This window comes from Herpailurus yagouaroundi, unplaced genomic scaffold (genome assembly GCF_014898765.1).
Source record: "Herpailurus yagouaroundi ecotype Mexico unplaced genomic scaffold, PumYag 163, whole genome shotgun sequence".
Lineage (NCBI taxonomy): Eukaryota > Metazoa > Chordata > Mammalia > Carnivora > Felidae > Herpailurus > Herpailurus yagouaroundi.
In genome coordinates, this window is record NW_024412404.1 from 38,995,375 (window position 1) to 39,016,484 (window position 21,110).

At 40.0% G+C, this 21,110-nt stretch overlaps 1 protein-coding gene across 1 annotated transcript in view; it reads left to right on the forward strand.

The window, feature by feature from the left end:
• Positions 1-5,323: 5,323 nt before the first annotated feature.
• ENTPD7 (ectonucleoside triphosphate diphosphohydrolase 7) overlaps positions 5,324-21,110 on the forward strand; it is a 45,132-nt gene continuing 29,345 nt past the window's right edge. Inside the window, exons 1-3 of the mRNA XM_040486127.1 lie at positions 5,324-5,437; positions 5,695-5,797; positions 6,938-7,120. Of these exons, the coding sequence (XP_040342061.1) occupies positions 5,790-5,797; positions 6,938-7,120 (191 nt within the window). The 5' untranslated portion in view covers positions 5,324-5,437; positions 5,695-5,789. The remainder of the gene's footprint in view (positions 5,438-5,694; positions 5,798-6,937; positions 7,121-21,110) is intronic.

Here is a 21,110-nt window from a genome sequence, read left to right on the forward strand (position 1 = left end):
TTTCTTACTAGGGCTCACCAAACCTAGTCCCTAGAGGGAATGCTCAAAATCCTGTATTTTAATATGCAGAGTAACTAGAGTCTTCTTGGTCTAAACCTCTCTCATCCAGGCTAAACCCAGGGGATCCTACTTTCCATAACCAAACATACCCATTAAGCTCCAAAACCTAGCTACTCTGTCTTCCTACCAGGCCAACTGGTACCAGGTCCACTCACACAGCTGCCAGCTTTTAAAACAATTATTCTTGCTCTGATAGAAACATCCATGAGCAAAGTGGTACAAGAGCAGAGAAAAAGAAACCCCTAGGCTCACTGGGGGAGCTCACAGGTGACATGTGGGCTGGGTTTTGAAGAAGAAGTAGGACTTCATTTGGTAAAGAAGTGAAAGAAAGTCATTTATTCAGAAGCAATAGCAAGTACAGAGGCTCAAAGGTAAGAGAAGGCATAATTCTGAGAACTGTAAATATGTCAGGGCTGTGGGTGAGAATACCTGCTGGGGAGTTCAGAGGATGTTGGGGGCTAGATCATATCACGTAGTGGAAGCCACATATATCAGTTAGTAGAGTACAGATGACAGAACTCTCTGATTCAACTGACTTAAAAAGTAAGAGCAGGAATGAATTTAGTATCTTAAATAATAAGTCCATAGGTAGGGCTGCTCCTGGGTTGGTTAAGTTAGCAATGATGTCAATGATGTTACCAAGCACCCAGGATTTTTCTGTTTCTATTCTGTTATTCCCAGGCTTCCCACAACTCCCGCCGCCCCCCCCCCCCCCCACCTTATGGTTGTAAGATGGCTACAGAAGCTCCAGCCATCATATCCTTAAGATTTCTTCTGGGGATAAGACCATGGGGGAGGGAAGGAAGAAAAAAAACAAGAGAGAGAGGGAGGGAGCCAAACCATAAGAGACTCTTAAAAACTGATGGGGCGCCTGGGTGGCTCAGTCGGTTGAGCGTCCAACTTCAGCTCAGGTCACCATCTCGCGGTCCGTGAGTTCAAGCCCCGTGTGGGGCTCTGGGCTGATGGCTCAGAGCCTGGAGCCTGCTTCCGATTCTGTGTCTCCCTCTCTCTCTGCCCCTCCCCCATTCATGCTCTGTCTCTCTCTGTCTCAAAAATAAATAAATGTTGAAAAAACTGAGAACAATCTGAGGGTTGATGGGGGGTGGGAGGGAGGGTCGGGTCGGGTCGGTGATGGGTATTGAGGAGGGCACCCGTTGGAATGAGCACTGGGTGTTGTATGGAAACCAATTTGACAATAAATTTCATATAAAAAAAAAGATTTCTTCTGGGGGTAGAAAAGGGGCTTTCTCTTCTCATTCTGTCAACTTTTTATAATCTTTTTAAGTTGGGGAAAACCTCTCCCAGAAATGTTTTCCCTCCTCCCATTCCTCCCAACAGCTGGCTTCCCTTCAGTATCCTTGGTTAGAATTGCATCATATGCCCAGGCTCAATATTTGGTTAGGGAGTGGAACACCATGATTGACTTAGACCCTTCACGGTTTACTCCTTCTGGCTGGGGCTGGAGCTTAGTACTCTTCAAGCATATGGCCAAGCATAGCAGTGCAGTTACAAGAATAAAATTGGGATTCTGTTAATAATGTGGAAGAGAGATTGTTGGCTTTTTGGGTAGGCAGTTAGCAGAATCTGCTACACCACGCCAAGGAAATTGAACTGTATCCCATTGGGATGGGGAAACACAAGGATTTTAAAATAGGAATTAGCATGATTATATTTCACTATATCAGAATGAAGGGGCACTAAGGAGAGGCATGAGGATGCAGGGCCACCAGCTAGAATGCTTCATCAGAAGATTTTGCAGAGGATTTTGGGCATTTGAATTAAGAACAACTAGTCACTAACTGGATGAAATAGGTGTCGCGGAGGAAAAATTTTTCTATGCCCTTCAAGATTCTTTTGGCTGATATAAGAATTAAATTGACATGAGACAGATTAACAGTAGAAAATCAAATTTAATTACATACATATAGGGATCCTATGAGACTGTGAGGCCCACAGGTAGTCAGGCAATTGAGGCTTCTATGCCATTCTGAGTTGGGACGTCAAAGGGAAGGAGGACAATTCACAGGAAGATGAAAAAGAGTAAATGTTTGGTAAACAAATGTTTGCTGGGCCACACAGAAAAAATGGGACACAGAGAGGAATTCTAATAAACAGACTTTGCTAAGTTCCTCTCTACCACACCTGGTTCATATTATACTGTAGTTATTTATGCTGATAGCTCCTGTCCTGGAGCAGGTCCTCTCTCCAAATTCTTTTAGGCATTTGCAGGGGGGCAGGGGGGGGATTTTGAAAAGTTCTTCCTGAGTCTTCTGTTTGTTAAAAATAATCAGCATAAAATAATCCACATGTGAAAGAGACACATTTTGGGGTGGCAAATTTTGCTCTCCTACAGCAGAAAGAAGTAGAAGGAAGAAATCCTAAAATGACTTGCAAATTTCTGCTTGGGTGAATCACACAGTTGTTCATCAAAGTTAGAATATGACTGGAGGAGGTTTGGGTGGATAAAGTAAGAGTGGAGAGACTATGAGTTTGGTCGTGGACAATGAGGTGTCTACACAGCACACAAAGAAAGATGAGTAAACTTGGAAGGGAGATTGAAGACCACAATACTTCAACTCCTTTAGAGATTAGGGCAGGATGGAGTATGGAATGAAGGAGAACTAAGGAGAAATAAAGTGATATAGACAACTGATACTGAGCGTGGGACTGGTTTGGCTGATTTTACTCACAGCTGGGTCAAGAAGTCAAGGACTTCTTGAGAAAATTGTAAATGTAATTGTAGACAAGTCTTTAAAAAGCAGTTAAAGACCTGTTTTGAAATACGGATTTCTGTAATTGGTTTCAACATGTTGAGAGTTACAGCAAATGAGATGGGGAAGTGATCTCAACCTACTTTTTTTGGCCTCCTGACTGGAAACCTCAGAACTCAGCCCTGTGAGCTGTTAATCAGATAAGCATTGTGGGCTTTTGTAAACAATCATGCTCTACAAATTACTGAATGCATATGGACTTACTGAAGGAAGTATTATCCAAACGAAATGGGCAAAGAAAGTATAATGAGATGTTGGGATTAAAATGTAGGTTTCTTTCTGTTTTATAACAGTAGTTATGAAATGTAAGTTATAAGATGTTTCAATGTACCTTTAAGCTCTAAGTTAATATAGTTAATAAATCACATGAATTAATTACTGTTTAAAACATAACATAAATAGGAACTCCATTCCACTCAACAATACCTGTTTAGTGGACCACTGGAGTTTGAAATATACATAGGTTAGACAATACTACACAGTTGGCAGGCAAACTGATTAAAAAAATATAGGGTACCTGCCTGGCTTATTCAGAAGAGCACGTGACTCGATCTCAGGGTCGTGAGTTTGAGCCCCATGTTGGGTGTAGAGATTGCTTAAATAAGTAAAACTTAAAAAAAGGAATTAAAAAAATATATATATTCCAAACATTTGTTAATTTTTTTCCCCATGTCTACCTGAACCAGGCTCTGGCATAATAAAAATATCTGATATTTGTATGATTCTGCAGTTAATCCTAACTTTATAAAACTATTCTACCCAATGTGATTTCTGGGGCCCCGATAAAATATAACAACTGAAGCAGAGTAGGGATTGAAAGACAAAGAAAAGAGAACCAAGAATTGAAGGGAGAAAGGCAAGTTAGGAAGCCCATCCAGGCTGGCAGGGTAAAGGAGGTAAAAAAACAATAGTGGGGAGAGCCTGAACATACAAACTGGACAATGTCAGACCATATATGACGATTAGAATTGTGACCTATAACCTCTACAGCAATCATCCCAGAGTTCTCACTACTGTTCAATTCTCTTCCCTACCTTCTAACTCAGGACCAAATATGAGAAAGCCAAATATGTTCTCCACAATCACATAAGAAGCCCTGCTCCTAGTAAGCCCACCACCGACTTCCCCATGCTAACACTCTCAAGTCAGAGCATACATGAAACCTTTCTTTCTTCTTTTTTTTTTTTTTTTTTCTTCAGTTTAAGCTTTCCCATTCCCCTGACAGCCTTTGGGTCTCTGCCAGACATGAATGATGGTGGTTAACTGCCTTCTATAGCAGGTGTAGAATAAATAGCCTCTTTTTTTCTTTTTAATCTCATTTGGGTGGTCTTCATTTATTTCCAGTCATTCACTTACTTGTCATATATTAGCTGTGTTGTGTGCCAGGCAGTGCCCAGCATTGCTGTGGAAGCACATAGTCTCTGCCTTCAAGCACATTCTATTGGAACAGACAGACACATAAATTGTAATTCAATATGGCAAGAGAAACAATAGGTATATATGACGGGGTTGTAGGTCAAGTAAAACTTTTAGGGGAGGTGACCCTTAAATTGAGAGTAGTAAGGGATGAGTATGCGTTGGCTTGGCTAAGTTGGGGGGAAGGATATTCGAGGCGGATGGAAGGGTGGAGGAGGTCGAATGAGCAAAGCTTAAGAGAGCAGAAGCCACAGATAGATGTGCGTTTCTGAGGTATAATAAGGGAGGTGAAAAGTAGAAGCTGCATGGGAGGGTCGTGGACTGCCACGTATAAGCCACATTTGTAAGGACTTGGACTTTATCCTGTACAAACGGCTTCCTCCTGGAAATGACAGAAACGGCTGGTGTAAGCAAGGAGGAAAAACATTAAGGAAACATTACCTTTGTATGTATTACTGTAAGGTCCGGGAGAGCAGGGGCACAACGGCTCATGTATGGCACACAAACATTCAATGAATGCTGAATGAATAGATACAAGCGCTTCGGTATAGACGATGTGGTCTCCAGTTTATGCTTCTCTAACAGGACAAGACAAAGAGGCCAGGGCACGAGTCTAGGAGGCTATAGCGAAGGTTTGATTCCGGAGATCAGGGCTGGTGGACACAATACCTCCAACTGGTTGTGGGAAAGGGATGCACTTCTCTCGCGGCCACTCCAAGATCCACCCACCGGAGCTGCACAATTCTGGAAGCGGCAACGTAGAAAGCAACCAGCTAAGAAACAGCACCACCGCCAAGAGCGCAGCTGGCGCAGAGGATCCACCCACCGCTCGACACAGCTCACCTGTGCGCCCAACGCGGGTCTATCGAGGCGGAGCTACGGCACGACGCCCTTCCGGATTGGACGCGCTCGAAATCCCGGGGCGGGGATTAGAGGCCGAACGCTCTTGGGGATTGGCCACTCTGGCGAAAGGACGTGGGGCTGGCGGAGCAAGTTCGCAGGCTGCTCCGGCTGGGTGGAGGGTGGGCTCTTCTCCGCGGTTCTCCTGTCAGTCATTGGCTCCCTGCGGTTTCCTTGGGGACGTGGCGCCGCCGCCCGCCCAAGGTTTTTTCCGGCTGGACTAAAGGCCTTGGGGAACCGCTCTGGACCGAGCGGAACGGTGCCAGGGGAGACTGCGGGACTCTCGACCCGTGAGTGCGAGCGCGGGAGGGCCGCGGGGCTGGGAGAGGCGGGGAGGGGGAGTGGGTCTTCCAATCCCCGCCACCTGGGGAGCGCCGGTTCCTCGAGAATGCCCGGCTCCCCGGGAGCCGGCTTAGAGTCAGCTGGGCCCCAGGAACAAGAGCGGACGCATCTGGAGTAGGCGGGTGGGCGCCTTGGCCTTCCCTCGGAAGTCTAGTCCTGTGGGCACTGCTGGAGGTAAGCCTGAAACCCAACGAACTCTTAACAGGCTGCAGACTTAGGAGATGCCTGAGACAAGGAGACCCATTTCTCAGGGCAAAAAGAAAAGGAGGTGACAGGCACTGAGACCACTGAAGGGATCCCATGGCTAGGTAAGGCTGCACATTTTCTCCTCAGCTAGGGGCTCAGTTGGGGGTGGCAGATAGGTTGAGGGGCCCTGGGAGGTTTTTACAAGTGAGGTTTGCCCTAGTGCTGCATCTGGACTTTGCAGCTTCCTCGGATGGATGGGGAGAAGATCAAAGTTACTTTTTTTTTTTTTTTTTTTTTTTTTTAAGGCAAATGCTACCATAGTTTCTAGCCCATAACTCCAGGGTGGTAGACTGAGTGCTTGCTCAGCTCCGGAAAGTGCTAAAATGTAATGTTCTTTCAGATTTCCATTTGAGTGAGGCTGTGTGCTTTTTGAGGAGGTTAAACAAAGATTTTGTTTGTTTGTTTGAAAGTAGACCGAGGTCCTTTTGAATCAATATAGGAAGTGAGATTCATAGTTGAATATGTATATCCATATGGTGTGATACTCTGGAACTTCCAGAAAAGATTAATGTGGATCTACATGTACCAAATGGAACAGTTGTCAAATAGAGTAAGTGGGCAAAGATGCAGAACAGTAGGTACGGTGTAAAACCAGAGGAATGAGATACACACATGCATATTGTCATATCTGATATATATTTATGCTCGTGTAAACATAGAATACCCCTGGAAATATACGTAGAGACAGGGTAGCAGTGCTTGCCTTTCAGTAGGAAATGCTAGGTTAAGGCAAAAGACTCATTTTTCACTATATATCCTTTTAAACTTGTTTCATGTGCATATATTACCTATTAAAATATTTTTTAATTAGTTTAATAAATATACAGATTATCCAGTTTTTTGACATCATTGTTGGTGGGAATGTTGTAGTTGCTCTGATTCTTCAATGTTGTGAGGTTGACCAGGGAGACTAGTGATCTTTTCATAAACATGAGAACTGTAATTCTTTGAATTATACCCAAAAGTGCAGACATTGGGAAAAGAGAAGATAAGGCTTTTCTGATTTATAGTAGAAGCACCATGAATCATATAAGTCCTTTTCTAAAATTTGAGACTAAAAGAACTTCTATAGACTGATAGTGGCATAAATTTTTGCCTTTATCAGGAAGGGCTTTAATACAGTTTAAAAGCCTTTTTTTTTTTTTTTTTTTTTTGGCACTCAGATGTAGAGACTTTTCTTACTAATGTTTGTCTCATTTCAGGATCAGTTTTTCCTACCTCTGCCCAGCCTCCTGGTACTTCACTGTGCCCACAGTGAACCCATTTCCCCGCCAGAGGGTGGCATTCCTAGGACTCTTCTTCATATCCTGCCTCCTTTTACTTATGTTAATCATGGACTTTCGACATTGGGGTGCTTCATTGCCACGAGATAGGCAATATGAAAGGTGAGTCAACCTTAGATCACTTTGATCAGACTTGGCATTGAAGTCATAAATATTTTGACATTTCACAAAGTACTACCTTTGACCCTTTTGGGGGAATACTGCACTTTGATTAGTAAAATTGCATGCCACTTATTACATAAAGAAGATCTTAAGCTCCATTTTGGCAGGGTTCACTTTTGATTCAGGAATGCTGATGTTGCATTTTAACCATGAAAGGCGTCTTTCTATATTCTTGTTTTGGTGGACTGACTTAATGGATGCATAAATGTTTAGGACTGTTATGTATTCTTGATGAACTGACCCTTTATCATTATTAAATGACTCTTTTTATCCTTGATTATATTTTTTGGCCTGAACTCTACTAGTCTGGTACTAATATAATTACTTCAGCTTTCTTTTGAGTAGTGTTAGCATTAGAGATGTTTTTCCATCCTTATAGTTTTAGCCTTTATTTCTTTATATTTTATATCTATCCAGTCTTTTTATAAATAACTGCTTTTTATCCAGTCTGAATGTCTGCCTTTTATTTGAAGTGTTTAGGCCATTTGCATTTCATGTGATTATTGATTATGCTTAAGTTTAAATCTGCCTTGCTGTTTGTTTTCTGCTTGTCACATCTTGCTCTTTGCTCTCCCTCTTTCTCTCCCATCTTTTAAATTGAGTACATTTTATTTTATTTATTTATTTATTTATTTTTTAATATATGAAATTTATTGTCAAATTGGTTTCCATACAACACCCAGTGCTCATCCCAAAAGATGCCCTCTTCAATGCCCATCACCTACCCTTCCCTCCCTCCCACCCCCTCATCAACCCCCAGTTTTTTTTCAGTTTTTAAGAGTTTTTTTTTTTTTTTTTTTTATTTTTTTTTTTTCAACGTTTATTTATTTTTGGGACAGAGAGAGACAGAGCATGAACGGGCGAGGGGCAGAGAGAGAGGGAGACACAGAATCGGAAACAGGCTCCAGGCTCTGAGCCATCAGCCCAGAGCCCGACGCGGGGCTCGAACTCACGGACCGTGAGATCGTGACCTGGTTGAAGTCGGACGCTTAACCGACTGCGCCACCCAGGCGCCCCAGTTTTTAAGAGTTTCTTATGCTTTGGCTCTCTCCCATTCTAACCTCATTTTTTTTTTTCCTTCCCCTCCCCCATGGGTTTCTGTTAAGTTTCTCAGGATCCACATAAGAGTGAAAACATATGGTATCTGTCTTTTTCTGTATGGCTTATTTCACTTAGCATCACACTCCAGTTCCATCCACGTTGCTACAAAGGGCCACATTTCATTCTTTCTCATTGCCATGTAGTACTCCATTGTGTATATAAACCACAATTTCTTTATCCATTCATCAGTTGATGGACATTTAGGCTTTTTCCACAATTTGGCTATTGTTGAGAGTGCTGCTATAAACATTGGGTCACAAGTGCCCCTATGCATCAATACTCCTGTATCCCTTGGGTAAATTCCTAGCAGTGCTACTGCTGGGTCATAGGGTAGGTCTATTTTCAATTTTTTGAGGAACCTCCACACTGTTTTCCAGAGTGGCCGCACCAGTTTGCATTCCCACCAACAGTGCAAGAGGGTTCCCGTTTCTCCACATCCTCTCCAGCATCTATAGTCTCCTGATTTGTTCATTTTGGCCACTCTGACTGGCGTGAGGTGATATCTGAGTGTGGTTTTGATTTGTATTTCCCTGATGAGGAGCGATGTTGAGCATCTTTTCATGTGCCTGTTGGCCATCTGGATGTCTTCTTTAGAGAAGTGTCCATTCATGTTTTCTGCCCATTTCTTCACTGGGTTATTTGTTTTTCAGGTGTGGATTTTGGTGAGCTCTTTATAGATTTTGGATACTAGCCCTTTGTCCGATATGTCATTTGCAAATATCTTTTCCTATTCTGTTGGTTGCCTTTTAGTTTTGCTGATTGTTTCCTTTGCTGTGCAGAAGATTTTTATCTTCATGAGGTCCCAATAGTTCATTTTTGCTTTTAATTCCCTTGCCTTTGGGGATGTGTCAAGTAAGAAATTGCTGCGGCTGAGGTCAGAGAGGTCTTTTCCTGCTTTCTCCTCTAGGGTTTTGATGGTTTCCTGTCTCACATTCAGGTCCTTTATCCATTTTGAGTTAATTTTTGTGAATGGTGTAAGAAAGTGGTCTAGTTTCATTCTTCTGCATGTTGCTGTCCAGTTCTCCCAGCACCATTTGTTAAAGAGACTGTCTTTTTTCCATTGGATATTCTTTCCTGCTTTGTCAAAGATGAGTTGGCCATACTTTTTTGGTCTAGTTCTGGGGTTTCTATTCTATTCCATTGGTCTATGTGTCTGTTTTTGTGCCAATACCATGCTGTCTTGATGATTACAGCTTTGTAGTAGAGGTTAAAGTCTGGGATTGTGATGCCTCCTGCTTTGGTCTTCTTCTTCAATACTACTTTGGCTATTCGGGGCCTTTTGTGGTTCCATATGAATTTTAGGATCACTTGTTCTAGCTTCGAGAAGAATGCTGGTGCAATTTTGATTGGGATTGCATTGAATGTGTAGATAGCTTTGGTAGTATTGACATTTTAACAATATTTATTCTTCCAACCCATGAGCACAGAATGTTTTTCCATTTCTTTATATCTTCTTCAATTTCCTTCATAAGCTTTCTATAGTTTTCAGCATACAGATCTTTTACATCTTTGGTTAGATTTATTCCTAGGTATTTTATGCTTCTAGGTGCAATTGTGAATGGGATCAGTTTCTTTATTTGTCTTTCTGTTGCTTCATTATTAGTGTATAAGAATGCAACTGATTTCTGTACATTGATTTTGTATCCTGAGACTTTGCTGAATTCATGTATCAGTTCTAGCAGACTTTTGGTGGAGTCTATCGGGTTCTCCATGTATATTATCACGTCATCTGCAAAAAGTGAAAGCTTGGCTTCATCTTTGCCAATTTTGATGCCTTTGATTTCCTTTTGTTGTCTGATTGCTGATGCTAGCACTTCCAACACTATGTTAAACAACAGTGGTGAGAGTGGACATCCCTGTCGTGTTCCTGATCTCAGGGGGAAAGCTCTCAGTTTTTCCCCATTGAGGATGATATTAGCTGTGGGCTTTTCATAAATGGCTTTTATGAGGTTTAAGTATGTTCCTTCTATCCCAACTTTCTCGAGGGCTTTTATTAAGAAAGGATAAATTGAGTACATTTAAATATTCCATTTTATCTCTTGTTGGCTTAGTAGGTATAACTCTGGGGATTTTGTTTTTATTTTTGTTTTTATCTTAGTGGTTGCTTTAGGGTTTATGGTTTATAATATACGTCATTAACTTACCATAGTCTATCTTCAAGTAATATAATTCCTCTTCCCGTGTACCTCTTTACCTTTTCCCCTAAGCCTTTGTGCTATTATTGTCATGCATCTTCCTTCTACGTATGTTATGAACTCCACCATATATTGTTATTTTTTGCTTTAAACATTCAGTTGTCTTTTAAAGAGATTTCAAAAATAAGAAAAAAATGGCTAGTATATTTACCATTTCTGGGCCTTTTCATTCTTCTGTGTAGTTCATATTTCTACCTGGTGGGATATTCATTTTGTCTAATAGATTTCCTTTAACAAGTCTGGTAGTATGACTTTGTGGTTGGTGAATTATTTCACCTTCTGTGACTAAAAAAGTCATTTTGCTTTCTCTTTAAAAATATTTGTTGGGGGGTGTCTGGGTGGCTCAGTTGGTTAAGTGTCTGACTTCAGCTCAGGTCATGATCTCACAGTTTGTGGGTTCAAGCCCTGCATCAGAATCTCTGCTGTCAGCATGGAGCCTGCTTTGGATCTGCTGTCTCCCTTGCTCTCTGCCCCTCTCCCATTTCTGCACTCTTTCTCGGTCTCTCTCAAAATAAATAAATAAACTTAAAAGAAATTCATTGGGTATGGAACTCTAGGTTGATTTTTTTTTTTTTCCTTTCCTTACTTTAAAAACAATGTTACACTGTCTTCTGACTTACATTCTTTCTGAGGAGAAGTCTGCTATAATTTTTAAATCTTGTTCTCTGTACATCAAGTGACTTTCCTCAGGCTGCTTTTTAGATTTTATCACTGGTTTCAAACAATTTGACTGTAATATACCTTGATGTAGTTTTCTTTATGGTTCTTTTGCTTATGATGTGCTCATAATTGGATCTATGGATTTATGTTTTTTAATCAAAATCAGAAGAATTTTGACCATTATTTCTTCAAATATTTTTTCCTTTCCTCTTCCACTTTTCCTTTGGTGTCTCCAATCACATATATATTGAACCATGTGAAGCTTTTTCACAGCTCATTTATTTATGTTTTTTAGTCTTTTTTCTCTCTGTGTTTCTTTCTGGATATTTTATATTGCTGTGCCTTCCAGTTCATTAGTATTTTCTTCTATCAAGTCTAACTTACTGTTAATTCCATCCAGTGAGATATGAATACCTTTATTTTTTTACAGAAAATACATCTGAATTATTTGATATACATATATATTTTTTTAATACTTATTTTTGGGAGAGCGCAGTGAGGGAGAGGCAGAGAGAGGGGAACAGAGGATCCAAAGTGGGCTCTGTGCTCACAGACTGACAGCAGTGAGCCCAGTGTGGGGCTTGAACTCACAAACCATGAGATAATGACTTGAGCTCAAGTTGGACGCCCAACTGACTGAGCCACCCAGGCCCCCCATTATTTGATATAGTTTTAATGCCTTACCAGTTGCATTGAAGATCTATATTCCTTTATAACAGTGATTCATTTTGCTATTTTTTTTGAGGTTAATTTCTGATTAGGCTACAAAATGAAATGATGACATGTTGTGTTCATCATCAACTTGATTTTCTCTGTATTCCTTCTCAGACAGTATCAGGAGACTTTGGATTATAAGTGACAGTCAAACTGACTTAAATGATAAGATAGTTTATTGGCTCACATGACTAGAAGTCCAGGTGTAAAGGACCGTAATAAGTTCAACATTGGCTGTCAGGATGAGAATCTCTGTCTCTGTTTTCTACAGCATCTGCTTACTGAATTGTTGCAAAACAGCAGCCAGTAGCAACTAGGGCTACATGCATCCTCACTCATGTCCCACAGGAGAGAAACAGGCCTTCTGTGCTCTTGTATATGAATGAAGAGGACCCTTCCTGGAAACCTCCAGCAGCCCTTTCCTTCTATCTTTTCTGGTCAGAATTGGGACCTGTGATCACTCCCTTAATATTTCTATGTTGTTCTGTCCCCAGAATTTCTCATTTCCAATTCACTTTGGTCATTCATTCATTCAGCAAGCATTTATTGAGCAGTTGCTATGTGCTAGGTGATAATAGGTACCAGGACATGGAGACGTTGGTACCTTTTCTCAAGATGTTTATGTTTTCAACCTTTCCTTCTCTAGTAGCACTATTCATTTATATTTATTTATATTTTTTGTTCTTTCTTTCTGAAGAGAAACATTTGTTTAGATGACTATAGTTGTCAACAATTGGCCTTAAGAAGCCTGTTAGCTTCAGAGAACTAAATCCATAATTTGAGGGTTTTAAATGCTTATTGAGATTTTCTTGACACACTTGAGCACAGTTTTCCACCGGAAGACAGTGAGGTATCATTATGGAATTCTGTAGGTTAACATGGCTACAATAAAGACTGTTAGTGAGTGGTGAGCTATGTGGCTGGAGAGGTAGATCACGCTGGGCTTATTAAGTCATTTGAGGGGGTTTAGACATTTTCTTAAGGGCAGAGGGAAAGCTTTGAAAGGCTTTGAAGAGTGGTATGATTGGAATTGCTTTTTAAAGAAAACTTACTTTGGGGCACCTGGGTGGCTTAGTCTGTTAAGCATCCAGCTATTGATTTTGGCTCAGATCATGATCTCACAGTTAGTGAGTTCAAGCCCCATGTGGGTTTCATGCTGACAGTGTCAGAGCCTGCTTAGGATGTTCTCTGTCTCTCTCTCTCTCCCCCCTTCTCCCTCCCTCTCTCTCTGACCCTCCTCTGCTATACTCTTTGTCTCCAAATAAATAAATAAATAAATAAATATTTTTAAAAATAAGGAAAGCTTACTTTGGTGGCATTGTGGGATAAACATGAAAGGAGGGAGATGGATAGGAATACTCAGTACAGAGATGATGGTCGCCTGAACTTGGATGGAAGCAACGACAATGGAGAGAAGTAAATGCATTTGAGGGATATGTGGGAGATAGAGTGATCTGATAGTTCCTGTCTATTATTATGCCCCAAGTGGCCAGATCTGATAAATACTTAGGTTGAATTAATAGCAACAGATTAACTGCAGAACTAAGGGACACACAGACTACGCCTGTGGTTACTTTACCAAAGTCCTAATAACCCATAATGCTCTGGTTGAGCAACCAGCAGCTATATAGCCTAGAGCTCCTATTCTTTAATGAAAGGTTATATGCATATTGCCACAAATTGCTATATATCATCACCTTTCACTCATGGCAGCCCCTTTTGGAATTTGGAAGCAAACATTCGTTGGGAGCTTGCTGTGTGCATGACACTGTTGTAGATGCTAAGGTACAAAGATGAATAAAACGTGGCTCCTGAACTCATCGGGTTCATAATCTAGTTAGGGAGGCAGATGTGAAGGAATAATTATTTCCCAATGAGAGAATAGTTTATGTATAACTATGTAGAATCAGGAACAAAGTTAAGAATCAGAAGTTAATCAGAAGAGGCCCTGAGTAACTAAAGTTGTTATCACTAAGTTCATGAACTACAAGCTCATGTTCTTTATTGATAAGATAGGCTTTCCCATAGACTGTGTTTGCTTTTATTTTACACACTGTTTTAATTAGCTTGGTTTTCTCCTGTCTCAGAACACAGCAGATAAACAGCAAATTAGATGGTGGTAGTAGGAAGGGTGTGCTAGTCATTAGATGTGGGCACACTGATGACAATAGTCAATAATACCCTAACAAGTGAGGCAGGAGAAAGGAAACTTATTAAAAGTTGACTGAATAATTCAAAATTTCTGCAGACCATTTCTATAGTGTTAAGCAGTTCTACACATTTTATTAAAACTTCTCTATTACAAATTAATTGTGTTAAATCAGTGATTTTCAAATTTTATGTATCTAAATCATTGGGGACCTTTTAAAAAATGCAAATAATTGAACCCCTTCTAAAGGTGATTCTAATATGCAGCCTAAGTTGGGAACCATGCTGTAAGTTTCAGTTATACTTATTTGGAGAGGAAGTATTGAGGTGTAGGGGAAAGAGGATTAATTTTAGAGCTAAACAACCCATCGTTTAATAGTTGGGTGACCTTGTGCACATCTTGTATTCTGGAATCTCATTTTCTTTATGTGTAAAGTAGAGGTACAAATGCCTGCCTTATAGTTTTGTCATTTGGATTAAAAGAGAAAAGCATCTAGGACTACCTATTGCATCATGAGGGTTAGTCTTATTGTTTGAAATAAACTTGATTTTTCTGTTCGCTAATTCCATCTTCTGCCTTCCAGATATACACTGAAGGTTATGGGCAGCATTATCTCCAATTAAAATTTTCCTCCCAGAATTTTTTTTTCTGGCTGCTGCTATTGATTAGATACTGGTGAGCACAAGCTGATGATAAAATGATCAAGCAAATAATTAGGAATTGATGGAAACACTTTAGTTCAACAGCTTACAAAAATTTTAGGACACATGTTTATGGTTGTGATTTGTATATTACATGTAATACAAAGTCATATCTTTTCAGCTTGTTCCAATTCACGTGATGAAATTAGGTCAGTAGTTTGTAATGGAAAAAAAAATATTTTAATTTGATTTTTTTTTCAGCCATTGGTGGAGCTAGCATATCACCTCCAGGCAATATGACCCAGGATTTTAGAAGCCTGTATGAGGGTTTTCCCTCAGTAGTTTCAATTTTAAAGAGTTGTGGTATTTTTTGTTTGTTTATTATGAACATTTACTCAACATTGCTTCTGGAAGGAGAAAACAGGAAGTTTGCATCAGAACTAGAATTCAAGAAAAGATAAATTTAGAGAGTGATGGGGTGGGTGTCAGTAAGGGTAGAATCCAGAGCTGTTTTTGTTTTTAATAGACTCTATTTTTTAGAGCAGTTTTCAGTTCACAGCTAAACTAAGCGAAAGTACAGAGGTTTCCTGGATATACTCTACCCCTACATGCATAGCAAAGCTATTTTTAAGAATAATTTTTGTTAGATACATGTTTTAATCAACTGTTTATCTGGCATGTGCCATATATTATAAGATGTGCTCTAACAACTTCATCAGACTTAATGCATATTTTACATTTATTTATTCATTGTTCATTTATTCAACAAAAATTATTGTTTACACTGTGGTATCCAATAGGGTAGCCACTTGCCACAATGGCTGTTTAAATTTAAATTAATTAAAAGACAATAAATTCAGTTCTTCACTTGCACTAGTCACATTTCAGGTGTGCACTGGCCACAGCTATCCTATGGTGGCTAGCGGGTATCCCATTGGAGAGATAGGGAATATTTCCATATCACAGAGTTCCATTGGAAAATTTTAGCCCTGGATGCTAGGTAAATTGTTAAAATTTATTAATAATTTTTAGTACAAGGGGCACTTTTAGCATGGATACATATATATAGTGCAAGACAAATGGTAAACTATCCTTATGTAAATGTTCTGTATCTACAATACATTTTTTCTTAACCTTAATGTTTAGTATGATTCACTTTTTTGTAGCCCCACTACTGTCTTCATTAGATGGGAAATATTTGTCTGGTTTACTGTTGTTCCAGAGAATGTCTTCGGTAGCTATTGAAAGATGGTGCCTTTATATTCCTTTGTCATCGGGGTATAACTATGAGTGAAAAGTTCTGCATCAGCAGTGGGTTCAGTACTGACTTTCCTTAGGAGTTTCAATTCTGTTTAAAGCAAGTTGAAAAGAGACATTGCTTTTGGTTAGGATAAAAATGATAAGCTTCAGGAATGCCTGGGTGGCTTAGTCAGTTAAGGTTCTGACTTCAGCTCAGGTCATGATCTTGCCATCTGTGGGTTCGAGCCCCACGTTGGGCTCTGTGCTGATAGCTCAGAGCCTGGAACCTGCTTCAGATTCTGTGTCTCCCTCTTTCTCTGCCCCTCCCCGATTCATGCTCTATCTCTCTCCATCTCTCAAAAATGAATAAATGTTAAAAAAAATGATAAGCTTCAGGATATGCAGATGAAGTTCAGGCTTCTTATGTACAATAGAACCATTCAGAGACTTTTGCTGGTGAAATTGAAGGCATTTACTTGGCATTTATTGACATTTATTCTTTTATTCACTTACTTGTCCTTTAACAGTGTTAATAGTGTTTATAAGCAGAGCTTTAAATTATAAATGCTCCTTAATGCTCTGGTGAATCTTGTTAGGAGGTAAGCAATAACCTTACAAGATGCTTTCCTGGGTATGTATTACTATCATCAGTCGCACACAGCTGCTTTCTCTATGATGTTATATTTGGTTCTGAGTCTTGAATGCGGTTGAAAGACTATGATGATATTCAGCAAAAAGCTGGTGGCTCCATGCTGATGGGAGCCATTTAATGGACTTTTGGTGCATTGCTGAGTTCTGTTTGAACTCTGGAAGTGGCATAATTAGTGTTGATTTTGTAAGCTAAGTAATGGTTTGGTCAGTTACTGCCCTAATGCTGTTAATGTTTTCAGGATAGTGGCAGTGAAAGCCACTGTCTTCAGTTTTATTTTGGGTGATGTATATGTGAGTAACTTTCCTTTCATTGACTCAGCAGTGATTAGAGGGAAATCAGGTTTCTCAAAAAGAAAGAGTGTATGCATGTATGTATGAAGGGGGGTAAATATGTGCGATAGTGAATCAGATCTCTCCTGGGAAACTGGATGTGAGGGATTCCAAAGATTTTGGAACTTTTCTTTTGGGTTTTAGGTCCTCTTTAGGAATTAACCTAGTGTAATATCAGCAAACCAGGAGAGTCCAGCAATGCAAGTAATTGATAATGATGGCTAAGGCCGGGACTGCAGGTCACAAATGCAAGAAAGGACCATCAATATATCTGTGTCAGGAGCCTAGACAGAGGAAGACCTTCAGTGTTTGCAAAGTGTAAGAAGCCTGATTAGATCAGAAGAGGTCAGAGTTCCAGAAAGATGTGATACTATTACTTCCAAGAGGGGAAAATTGTTTTTCAGTTACTCATCTGTATGCATGATGAGAAAAATGGAGACTTCCTGCTGGCTGCAACCATTGAGCAAAAATTCAAATGGGAAGTGTAGCAAAATTGCTGCCTGGTCCTTTCTTACTCCCTTATGTTCAAATGTCAGGTGACATTTTCCTACCAATGTACACATGGAGACTTCTAAGAGAAGGGAAAGCAAAGTTGAGTTGCATGCAGATTAGAGTTGTAAAGTTGCTTATCTTGACAGGAACCCAGGAGGATGACAGGATGCTTTGGAAAGCCATTGAAAGTTTCTGAAAAGGAGACCAATTGATTTGGAGTATGTATAGCTAGACAGCTAATAAAGACATAGAGGAGTTGACAAACCTGCAGCTCCATACAGTGAGCTCTAGGACCAAACCAGTCAGTGTTGGTTGATACGCGTCAAGGAAATGTGAGGAGCATTGTGACAGTTGGAGATACTGCAAATAAGGTGTCTGCTCTTGGGAAACTTAATAGGCTAAGTGCAGAGGTGGAACAAATAGGAAAGAAGTCTTAGGAGTGCATACTGGAAAATAAACAAACTGCTTAAAGGGAATAATGACATTCCACATTGTAAAACAGGAGGCCTTTTCAAATCATTGTGAATATCACAAGAGTCAGCATTGTTGAGTGGAGGCTGCTTTTTTTTTTTTTTTCCTGAGTGCCAAAGCTTGGATAACTTTTGTTTTTTGTGTTTTTTTAAATATGAAATTTATTGTCAAATTGGTTTCCATACAACACCCAGTGCTCATCCCAACAGGTACCCTCCTCAATGCCCATCACCCACCCTCTCTTCCCTCCCACCCCCCATCAACCCTCAGTTTATTCTCAGTTTTTAAGAGTCTCTTATGGTTTGGCTCTCTCCCTCTCTAATTTTTTTTTCCCTTCCCCTCCCCCCATGGTCTTCTGTTAAGTTTCTCAAGATCCACATAAGAGTGAAAACATATGGTATCTGTCTTTCTCTGTATGACTTATTTCACTTAGCATAACACTCTCCAGTTCTATCCACATTGCTACAAAAGGCCACATTTCATTCTTTCTCATTGCCGCGTAGTACTCCATTGTGTATATAAACCACAATTTCTTTATCCATTCATCAGTTGATGGACATTTAGGCTCTTTCCATAATTTGGCTATGTTGAAAGTGCTGCTATAAACATTGGGTCACAAGTGCCCCTATGCATCAGCACTCCTGTATCCCTTGGGTAAATTCCTAGCAGTGCTATTGCTGGGTCATAGGGTAGATCTATTTTTAATTTTTTGAGGAACCTCCACACTGTTTTCCAGAGTGGCTGCACCAGTTTGCATTCCCACCAACAGTGCAAGAGGGTTTCCATTTCTCCACATCCTCTCCAGCATCTACAGTCTCCTGATTTATTCATTATAGCCACTCTGACTGGCGTGAGGTGATATCTGAGTGTGGTTTTGATTTGTATTTCCCTGATGAGGAGTGACGTTGAGCATCTTTCATGTGCCTGTTGGCCATCTGGATGTCTTCTTTGGAGAAGTGTCCATTCATGTTTTCTGCCCATTTCTTCACTGGATTATTTGTTTTTCAGGTGTGGAGTTTGGTGAGTTCTTTATAGATTTTGGATACTAGCCCTTTGTCTGGTATGCCATTTGCAAATATCTTTTCCCATTCCGTTGGTTGCCTTTTAGTTTTGTTGATTGTTTCCTTTGCAGTGCAGAAGCTTTTTATCTTGATGAGATCCCAATAGTTCATTTTTGCTTTTTTTTTTTAAAATTTTTTTTTTTTTTTAACGTTTATTTATTTTTGGGACAGAGAGAGACAGAGCATGAACGGGGGAGGGGCAGAGAGAGAGGGAGACACAGAATCGGAAACAGGCTCCAGGCTCTGAGCCATCAGCCCAGAGCCTGACGCGGGGCTCGAACTCACGGACCGCGAGATCGTGACCTGGCTGAAGTCGGACGCTTAACCGACTGCGCCACCCAGGCGCCCCTCATTTTTGCTTTTAATTCCCTTGCCTTTGGAGATACGTCAAGTAAGAAATTGCTGCAGCTGAGGTCAGAGGTTTTTTTCCTGCTTTCTCCTCTAGGGTTTTGATGGTTTCCGGTCTCACATTCAGGTCCTGGGAAGTCATGTCAAAGAAGGAAAGGGGGAGGAATAGGTAGAGAAGCAGATGGGAAAAAGAAGGTCACATTACAGCAGTGGTTGTCAAAGTGTTTACTTGGGGGTTCCTGAAACCTTTTCAGGGAGTTTGTGAGGCCAAAATTAGGCCAAAGCTATTTTCATAATAATACTAAGATGTTATTTGCCCTTTTAAAAAAATTTATTTATTGTTTAATTTACATCCAAGTTAGCATATAATGCAACAATGATTTCAGGAGTAGATTCCTTAATGCCCCTTACCCATTTAGCCCATCCCCCCTCCCACAACCCCTCCAACAACGCTCTGTTTGTTCTCTATATTTAAGAGTCTCTTCTGTTTTGTCCCCCTCCCTGTTTTTATATTATTTTTGCTTCCCTTCCCTTATGTTCATCTGTTTTGTATCTTAAATTCCACGTATGAGTGAAGTCATATGATATTTGTCTTTCTCTGACTAGTTTCACCTAACATAATACCCTCCAGCTCCATCCATGTAGTTGCAAATGGCAAGATTTCATTCTTTTTGATTGCTGAGTAATATTCCATTTGTGTGTGTATGTGTGTGTATATATATATGTATGTATATACATATGTATATATATATACACATATGTATATACCTAAAAATAAAAGCAGAAGCTTTTTATTTTGATGAGGTCCCAATAGTTCATTTTTGCTTTTGTGTCACTTGCTTCTGGAGATGTGTTGAGTAAGAAGTTGCTGGGGCCGAGGTCAAAGAGGTTTTTGGCTGCTTTTTCCTCTAGGATTTTGATGGCTTCCTGTTTTACGTTTAGGTCTTTCATCCATTTTGAGTTTATTTTTTGTGTATGGTGTAAGAAAGTGGTCCAAGGATCATTCTTCTGCATGTTACTGTCCAGTTTTCCCAGCACCATTTGCTCAAGAGACTGTATTCCATTGGATATTCTTTGCTGCTTTGTCAAAGATTAATTGGCCATATGTTTGTGGATCCATTTCTGGGTTCTCTATTCTGTTCTATTCATCTGAGGGTCTGTTTTTGTGCCAGTACCATACTGTCTTGATGATTACAGCTTTATAATACGTCTTGGAGTCCAGGAGTGTGACGCCTCCAGCTTTGGTTTTCTTTATCAGGATTGCTTTGGCTATTCGGGGTCTTTTCTGGTTCCATACAAATTTTAGGATGGTTTGTTCTAGCTCTGTGAAGAATGCTGGTGTTATTTTGATAGGGATTGCTTGCCCTTCTTTTAATTGGAAAAAAACACATAACATAAAATTTACCATTTTAACAACTTTTAAGTATACAGTTCAGTACTGTTAAGTGTATTCACATTGTTATTTGACCAATCTCCAGAACTTTTTCATCTTGCAAGTCTGAACTCTATACCCATTAAACAACAACTCTACTTTTTTCCCTCCCTGCGCCAACCCCTGGTAACCACTATTCTATTTTCTGTCTTGATGAATATGGCTGCTTCCCATCTCTCATGTAAGTGGAACTCACAATATTTGTCTTTTTGTGACTGGCTTGTTTTACTTAGCATGATATCCTCAAGGCTCACCCATATGTAGCATATGACAAAGCTTCCTTCTCTTTTAAGGCTGAAGAATATCCATTTTATGTATATAATGCATTTTGTTCATTTATTCATCTGTCCTTGGATACTTTATTTGCTTCTCCCTCTTGGCTAGTATGTTGCTATTTGCCCTTTTCACTGAGTTGACATATATACTAGTGATGCAAAGCAACAGGT